Genomic DNA, 9,724 nt, shown 5'->3' with positions numbered 1-9,724 from the left:
TGTTTTGCCCTAAGAAGATCTAGACTTTTCAGATGTTTACATAGGAAGAAGTAGTTCAATTTATGGTCTCATTTCTCATATAAATTTGTGAAAATTCTCCAGGGCTTCCCATAGTAGTTGAGAAGATATTGATGCATTGAGAATAAACCATCTGGTTGTAACTGTAGCAGTTTTATATTTACAGTATACCTAATATAAATGTCAACCACATTATTCTAGAAAACATACACAAAACATAGTTACGCATATTTATTTAAAAAATGGTGACTGGGTGCGGTGGCTCACACCTGTAATCCCAGCACTTTGGGAGGCCATGACGTGCAGATCACAAGGTTAGGAGATCAAGACCATCCTGACTAACACGGTGAAACCCTGTCTCCACTAAAAATACAAAAAATTAGCCGGGCATGGTGGCATGCATTTTTAATAAGTTCTCAGGTGATGCTGATGCTGGTGGTCCTTGGAGCTTGCTCTGAGTAGCAAGAGGAGAGGCCTTTCATGGGAAAAAAGTGGAAGAAGAGCAGTTGGATAGAAGGTCAAGACCTAACAGGGTGAAGAGAATGCACTATATTACTTTTATTTCTGGGGATGCTTTTAGCCAGAGAAGAAGAAGAGAAAGATAAAGAAACAGAAATTATAGATTTAAGATACTGTCACTAAACAAAGAGAAAGGAAGTGTTGAAAAAACAAATTTGAAACAGTGTTGGATGGAAAGAATTCTACAGAGTTAGAGGTTTTTCTGTTTTTTAAATTTTTTTTTTTTAGTAGAGGCATTCTAGGCAGGTAGCAGAACAAACAAGAAAGAAGGTAGGCAGGAAATTTTGGAGACTCTGAGGAGAACAGTTGAGTGAACTCACTTCAGATGCATTTAGATTATTTGCACTTCAGAAAGTAGACTGTGGGCACTCCAGAGACTACCGGAAGCAGGAGGCCTACTACAGTTGGGGGAACCACAGGGACTCATTAGGTTTCTCTGTTACAATCAGGCATGACAAATATATATTTTGTTGATGTTAGCTATTCAAATGAGATATATTTGAAACAGAACGTTAGCTTTATTTTTAAGAAAGTGTGTTGTTTTGGTAAAATTGCCATTCCACAAAAAAGTATTATAGACAGATGATACACCAAATCAGACGAATTGTAGGAACTAAAAAATACTGATTTTATACTTGAATAATATGATTGCTTTTTAAAATAAATATTGTGGTGACTTAACAATATAAAAGAGTTATTTATGTTTAATACATCTATTGCAATTAATTTTTATATAAATATGTGAATATTGAAAGCTTATAGATCATTTCCATGATGAGTTTTATACATCTTCTTGCATGAGTGGATCAGGAAGCATTCAGATGGATAAACTAGAGGATACAGAAATGTAGGCACATGATTACACCATATGGTTATGGAAAACAATGAATATTTATATTTAGTATTATCACCTAAATATATATCCAAGCTGATCAATTCATAACACTTCACTGACGAGATGTCAATTCTACATTCAGCTGAACTCTCATCATAACTATATACCTTTCCAAAGATAGGCCATATTAAAGAACATGATGAATAGAATAATATAAATGATTCTAGTGTGTTTCATTGAGTACATGGTATAGCATTCCATGTTCAGCTTTGACATTTTTTTTCTCATATCAATCCTTTTTACATGTGAAACACAATCTCACTTTTGAAGTCTCAACTGCACCATCTGTGAAACCTATATTTATATTTTCTTCAGTGTATTCTGGTCGTGTGTGTCCTAGACAAACCAAAAGAAAACTTCCCAAATCTAAAGTATTCATTCTCAAAGTCGACCAAGAGGACTCAGTTAGATACTCTCACTGTGTTCATTTGTGGTTGGCGTTGTCATATTTACTTATGATTGATGATAAATCTCCTTTGCTTTTTAGAGACTCCTGAGAAGCCATCTGCCTTCAAGGTATTTAGTTTTATAATTTCATTTTGAATGACTTCTTAACTATGTATTTTGTGAAGTATCCATTCTTGATTAATCATTATGCTTCCAAACCCATTTAGCCTGCCAGTGAAATGCAAAACTCTGTTCCAAATGAAGCCTTAGAATGCAAAAAGGAACAACCATTGAGAGCAGGTAAATTTTTCAATTTAACTATACAAAGATGAATATTTCAATATTGGACATTTTGATAGTCTTTCTATCCCCAATGCTTTATTTTTTCCAACTTTGATGAAAAGATTTCATCTAGATAATGCCAATATTGGTATTTATGTTTGAAAACCTGATCTTACAAGAACAGTAACTTTCAATATTTTTTAAAAACATGTAGCCTTAATCTCCGGTGTTTCTACTTCTGTATCCCAAAATATAATGTTTTATATTTTGAACTTCTGTAGTTCTTAAAGATTCAAGAAGGTGAATTTTGAAACTCTCATTTTTGTTTAGTTCTTCAAAGCTTGATTCAAATTCCACGGTTTACTTTGGGGATCGCATCTTTTACTGATATAACACTTGTGTTTTAACATTAATTACCTCATTTCCGGTGTTGTCACTTTGAGAAGCCTAAGAAAATCAGTAACTCGGATTAGCGAACTCTGTGTGTTTGTGTGTTTGTGTCTGCGCCTGTGCTTGTGTGTGTCTGTTTATGTGTGTGGTACCTATCCCTTGTATAGATGATGAAAGTAATTAGTCATTTCTTTGTGAATATTTGATAAACACCCTTTGTCATGAAACTGCGATTCTGAAACATTTGGCTTTAGAGTCTTTGTACAGTACTACCGTTTATTGCCTAGAAGTAACCAATATTCTAAACTGTTTTTTAAAACTATTCTTATGCATGTCTAAACATTTTGCAACATGTGTATGTGGTCATATTTAATATGTAAAATGTTTTTCAACGTCTAATGTGTATGTGGTTGTTCACTGTAATGTTCAGAAACATTCTTTTTTGATCAGCATTATAATTTTTAGAGACATCCATAATGGACACAATTAAATGTGTTTTTTAATATTAGGTTCTTTATAAAATTCCATTGTACGACTGTACTAGAGTTAATTGCACAATTTTTGTGCTGATAAATAATAAAAATGAAAACATGTAGATTTCGAGTCTTTAAGTTAGTTTTATCTGCTGATTTTTTAGTTATTAGAAATTAAAACTAAAATATTTGAAGTATTTCCTTGTGCAATCATACATTCCACTAACAATTCGAACTGCGACCCACAGATTATTAGAGCTATGGTGTTGCAACACGTTAGATCTCTGAAACAATGCAGGGTACACTTCTAAAAATGAGTGAAAATGGTGGCTTGCCAAAGTATGATTTGAGTTTCTTCGACCCTCTGCATGAAATGTGAACTTTAAGGATGCTGAGATCAGAAGTTAAATTTGCTTTTTAAAACCAGATATACACTTCATGGATGTCAAATGATAAACGTACCCTCCATGATGAAACGGTCTTTTAAGTTTTAGTTGTTCGTGTTTGCTTTTTTCTTTAACCTGATTCAAATAGTTGTAATTTGTACTTTTTGTTGATAAAGAAAACTGGACGTAATTTTTGGTATAAATTCATTTTCTGTCTCATGGGCCTGAGAGCTCCTCAAGTCTTGTGTGGGCCTTGATTTTTATACTATAACATGTGGGAACGTTAGATTACTTAAGGCAATTATTGTTTCCTATACATTTCTGATGTTTCTCCAAGGTGTCACAAGGTGACTCTGAAGATATTGCTGCATTAGGGAAGAACTGTGTCATTGTAATTAAAGCAGTTCTTAATTTATATGCAATAAAAGTTTTTTAAGCTTATCTTCCTAAAACATATACACAGCCAAAACACACCCAATATGCTGTCATGGCATATTGAAATGTAAAAGGGTTGGACATATAGTTTACTAACATCAAAAAGTTAATATCCCTAAAAAATCTTATTCGTTGATAAATCATCTTTTTTGAAGAACTGTGTAATAGAGATTGCTGAGTCAATCGAGTTAAGTAATACTACAAAATAAAAATTTACAAAGAAATGAGTAGATGGATTGCTTGAGCTCAGGAGTTTGAGACCAGCCCGACTAACATGGTGAAACCTGTCTCTACTAAATATGAAAAATTAGCGGGGTGATGTGGCCCCTTGCCTATAATCCCAGCTACTTGGGAGGCTGAGGTAGGAGAATTGCTTGAATTGCATTGAGCTGAGATCACACCACTGCTACTCCTTAGTCTGGGTAGATTTCAATGAGCAATGGACTCTGTCTCAAAAAAAAAAAGATTGTAATAGATAAAAAGAATATATGGGCTACAGAGGAAATATCACAGACTCACAAATGAAAGTAGATTTGTATATGTTTTTAAAATTTATAGTAGAGAAGTGTTCTCATGAATGTATGTGTGATTAACCTTTTATAGATCAGATGATCCCATCAGAATCCAAACAAAAGGACAAAGAAGAAAATTATTGGGATTTAGAGGTACTATGTATTATTAAAGTTTTTGTTTTATATATTAGTACTGCATGATATGAAAACACAAAATCAGAGGCTTAGGCTTTATTTTTTCACCTCTGCGTATGTTCACCCCAAATTGTTTTTGATATTTTTCAGAGTACACTGAATAGAGAATCTATGTGCTAGGTAGATTACTGCTTCATAGTGAAATTCTGCTTATTTGTAGGATTAATTTAAGAAGCCAGTGTGGTATAGTGTAAAAAATAAGGCTTAGAAGTCACTAGAAGTTCACATGGGATCTGAAGTACGTTTGTCTAAAAACAAAAGAATGACACTGAGTCCAGTTATGGGCAAATATATGATTCTGTGGTATATTTAGATGTACAGAAGTTCTAACTGGCTTCATAGAGAGACAGTTTAAACAGCAGTATTGTAAAAGTTGGGGCCAGAAAAGTTAATGGCTGAGACTTGAACGTATTGACGTATCTTTATTGTTCAGTATAGAGCTGAGGGAACATTTCAGGAGAAAGAAAAGTCTGAGGAATAGGAAACCTTGTGGGACTATAATAACAAGAGTATTGGTTGAGTATTCTTTTAAAAATATAAATTATTTTCACAAATAGAACTCCTTGAGGTCCTCTGTGGCAGTCAAGCTGCCTTAGGTTGAGTGTCAAATAATAATGATGTATTTTAAGGTCACAACTATGGAAAGACATAGAAAGAATCTGACCTCTTACAAACAAGCAGCTGCTGCCTGGTGGTAACAGCAAAGGGTGGAAGTGAATAGACAGGTAGATTTTATCTGATGTGTCATGAGACAAAAAGACTTTAATATTGTTTGCTTTGATTTAGACATGACATAATTATTTTTCTTACTGCATTTACATTCTATTCAAGCACTTTCTGTCAGCATAAATTTTGTCGAAAACATATTGCTGATAAGTTAGATATTTTTAAGAGATAATTTTTGAAATATGCATGAGTGAATTTTTTCGTGAATGTGATGTGTTTTTTCTGCTCAGTAACCAAGTTAATGGCCACATGAACGTAAAGATAAGCTTGATGTAGACCGTATTACGTGAGGTTTTCTATCAAAATGTTTTGGTTCTTTATACATATCTGCTCTAAACTTGAATTGCTTGTGAAGCAGGAAACTGTGTTTTTAAAAAAGATTTGAATTAGAAAATTTTGATACTCTTCATTATTAGGATTTTTCCATTTAAATTATTTATTGGTATTACTTTTAACAGAGTGACCGTGAGACTGTTTCACAGAAGGATGTGTGTTTACCCAAGGCTACACCTCAAAAAGAATTCCATACGATAAGTGAAAAATTAGAAGGTAAGAACCATTTTTTACTTAAAAGCCATTTGACCAAATATTTCTCTAAACTGATGAGGAAGAATATCCTCTAATAGCCAAAGAGAATTATCTTCTAAATGCAAAGTGCGGAGAAAAAGAGAAGTGAAATGGTGATAAGTTATACTTCTTATCAAGTGTTGGCAACAGACTATATTGAGAGTGCTGAAACGGAGCTGAATTACTAGTTTGAATTCAAGATATTCCAAGACCTGAGGAAAATAAGAAAATAAGAAAGAAGAAAGTAGTAAAAGAGGAAATGAAGACTGAGAGAGACAGAGTGTACAGAGAGTACATGAAGGAACAGGAAGCCTGTTTATATAATGGAGGATGATAAAATGAAATAATTCTTTACAAAGAGATTGGGTATGGTTAGAAATTTGGGAAGAATAAAAAGTGACCTTCTAGTACCAAAATTTACCAGAGAATTACAGCAAAGGTATTCTGATTCTTCCTGTATTTCTCACTGGTGGGAAGCCATTAGGGATGGAAGCACTTGACCATGGAGAACTGTGTTCTATTTGCAGTAGGTGAGAGTAAGCCTACGCGCACAGCCACATATGCATAAAATTTGTCATATACAATCCGTATATACCAGAAGTTTTCATAGAAAATCAGCTGGAAACCTTGTTAACAATTCACACTGTGATTCAGCCAACTTGGGATTCTGCATTTTTAGTAAGTTCTCAGGCGATGCTGATGCTGGTGGTCCTTGGACCTTGCTCTGAGTAGCAAGAGGAGAGGCCATTCTTGGGAAAAATGTGGAAGAGGAGCAATTGAGTAGAAGGTTGCAATGGAAAAGGGTCAGGGGAAAGGACTATGTTGATCTTATTTTTGAGTGTGTTTTGAGCCAGAGGTGAAGAAGGAAGGGGCAACACAATAGAAATTATAGAAGGAAGATATTACCACTAAACAAAGAGAAAGGAAAGAGTGGGGAAAAGAAGTTTAACAGGTGTTGAATGGGAAGAATCAAGAGCACAGGTCTAGAGATTATTTTTACTAAAGAGGTGAGATTGTGAGACAGGAAGCAGGGGACAAGAGAGAAGTCAGCTAGATTATTTTGGATTTTCTATGAAGGAAAATTGAGTGAACTCACTTCAGAAGCATTTAGAATATTTTTACTGCAGAATGTTAGAGTGTTGGTGCGCCAGAGACGACTGGAATCATGAGGGTTAGTAGAATTGGACTAAACCTCAGTGTCTCATTAATTTTCTTTATTAATATGAGGCATCAAATATATATATGTATATATTTTGTTGATATTTGCAATTTGAATAAGAGATGCTTGAATGTAAGAACCTTGGCTTGGCTTTATTTTTAAGGAAGCAAATTGTGTTGGTAAAATTACCATTTCATAAAAATTCATTAGAGAATAACATGATACACCAAACCAGACTAATTTAAGAAACCATAAAATTCTGAATTTATGACTTGAACACTTAAGTTATTGTTATTCATAGGTATTATGCTGATTTTTACATAGAAAATGTTATAAATATTTAACAAGTCTGTTGCAAATAAATTAAAAACAAATATATCAATATTGAAAGCTTATTAAATTTGCTATTCTTGATGAGGTTTGTGCATTTTCCTCCATGAGTGGATCAAGAAATACTGAGATGGCTAAGCTAGAAATTACAAAAATGTTGGCATACTATTATACCATATGGGTATGAAAATCAATGAATATTTATATTTAGTATTATGCCCTAAGTATATATCTAAGCTGATTAATTCATAACATTTTCACTGATGAGATGTTAATTCTACATTCAGCTGAACTCTCATTCAAACTGTACTTTCTCAATGACAGGGCATATTAAAGAACATGATGAATGTTTGTAATGTAATGATATAAACTATTACTATTACTATTATTATTATTATTATTATTATTATTATTACTTTTGAGACGGAGTCCTGCTCTGTCGCCCAGGCTGGAGTGCAGTGGCTGGATCTAGGCTCACTGCAAGCTCCGCCTCCCGGGTTTACACCATTCTCCTGCCTCAGCCTCCGGAGTAGCTGGGACTACAGGCGCCTGCCACCTCGCCCAGCTAGTTTTTTGTATTTTTTAGTAGAGACGGGGTTTCACCAGGTTAGCCAGGATGGTCTCGATCTCCTGACCTCGTGATCCTCCCACCTTGCCCTCCCAAAGTGCTGGGATTACAGGCTTGAGCCACCGCGCCCGGCGATATAAATTATTATAATGTATTGCATTAAAGACACCTTGTGTAGCATTCAACGTTCAGCCTTTGCATTTATTTTCTCAGTGTCATGATTTGCTCCTCTGATTCAAGATCACTTCTCTCCTCATCGCTGAGCATATACATATTGGTATTAACACTTTTTGCAAAAATCATATATAAATGGTTGTACAATGTTCTTGTCATTCTATAGCAACTTTTTATTTTTTTGTTCAGCGATTAGCTCATTTTTCATTTATTTTAAGATTTCAGGCTGTGCGCGTTGGCTGACCCCGTAATCCCAGCACATTGGGAGGCTGAGGTGGGCGGATCATGAGGTCAGGAGATCGAGACCATCCTGGCTAACATGGTGAAACCCCATCTCTAGTAAAAATACAAAAAATTAGCCGGGCGTGGTGGTGGGCACCTGTAGTCCCAACTATTCGGGAGGCTGAGGCAGAAGAATGGCGTGAACCCAGGAGGCATGGCTTGCAGTGAGCCCAGACTGCAGTACTGCACTCCAGCCTGGGCCACAGGGCAAGACTCCATCTAAAAAAAAAAAAAAAAAAAAAAATTCATAAGGTGCATTTTTACTTTGCACCACTTAAGTAGACTCTCTTCATGGTGACTAAAAAGCAACGTAAATATAATTACAGGTGTTAACAAGCCTTGGTTAAAGTGTATGTCCTACTTCATGCTATATTAGAAATTAAAAGTGAAGTACTCAAAATACAAGTATGTACAGCCATACATTTCAATAGCCATTACAAATGTGGCTCACTAATCTTTAGGCGATACCATGTGACCTGTCCTGACTCTAAAAAACTCCAATGTACCTTTATAAAAATAAAAGTAACAAAAAAATAACTAAGGTAGTATTTCCCTACCTGGTTCCTCTGCATGGATTTTGAACTTCAGGGATAATCAGATCACGATTTGAAACCAGTTTTCAACCATACATAGGATTCTTAAGTGCCAAGTGATAAATGGTTCCTTGATGATGAGATAGCCCTTAATGTTTCATCTCTTCGTGTTTTGCTTTTTTATCTTGTGTTAGAAAGTTTAAAGCCAGCTATTGTCTTTATAAGGGAAAATATTTTGGTTACATATTCATTTCCTGTCTCATGACACTCTGCTTTCTTTGCACTTAGTGAGGATGTACATTTATCAAATTTTTACCTAAAACAAGCAGATGAATTAATGGTATCATTTCTTATATATGAATTTCTAAGTTTTCTTCACTGCTTCAGAAGTAAATTTTAAAGATATTAATGGATCGAGAAGGACCTTCTCATTGTAATTAAAGCAGGTTTTTATTTAAAGTGTATTGAATACAATTTAAGCACTTTTTTTCTAAAACACATACATGCAATATGGTCATGCATATTTAGCGTTCAAATGGGTAGACATAAATTTTGTGTGTTTTAGAGAGTTTATATCCCTGAGTGTCTTAATTATTGATCAATTATCTCTCAAAGAAAACCACATATGTAGTTGGTATTTCTAAATGTACTAAAGTGTGTCATACTGAAAAAAAAAAGTAGGGAAAAATGAGAGATTAAACATGTTTTATTCATATTATTTGATGAAATGAGATATATTTCTATATCAAAGAGATGTCTACTTTTTCTTGAAGCTTTTTTCTATAAGAATTTTTTCATAACAGTAGTTTAACAACTCACATGGTAGAACAGATAGAATTAGTTTTAGAAACAAAACAATTGTAATATACATTCCTTGAACACTAAAACTGTTA

General features: G+C 34.2%; 1 protein-coding gene across 1 annotated transcript; it reads left to right on the top strand.

Annotated features, from left to right (window-relative positions):
- Positions 1-399: 399 nt before the first annotated feature.
- LOC116272676 (ankyrin repeat domain-containing protein 30A-like) lies at positions 400-7,673 on the top strand. Its single transcript, XM_031661441.1, has 4 exons — positions 400-1,948; positions 2,047-2,119; positions 4,389-4,450; positions 5,677-7,673. The coding sequence occupies exons 1-4, from the start codon at positions 1,895-1,897 to the stop codon at positions 5,839-5,841; spliced, it is 354 nt and encodes a 117-aa protein (XP_031517301.1). The 5' UTR covers positions 400-1,894; the 3' UTR covers positions 5,842-7,673.
- The last annotated feature ends 2,051 nt before the right edge of the window (positions 7,674-9,724 follow it).

The sequence above is a fragment of the Papio anubis genome, unplaced genomic scaffold (genome assembly GCF_008728515.1).
Source record: "Papio anubis isolate 15944 unplaced genomic scaffold, Panubis1.0 scaffold1551, whole genome shotgun sequence".
NCBI classification, from domain to species: Eukaryota; Metazoa; Chordata; class Mammalia; order Primates; family Cercopithecidae; genus Papio; species Papio anubis.
This window is presented reverse-complemented; position numbering and strand designations above follow the sequence as displayed.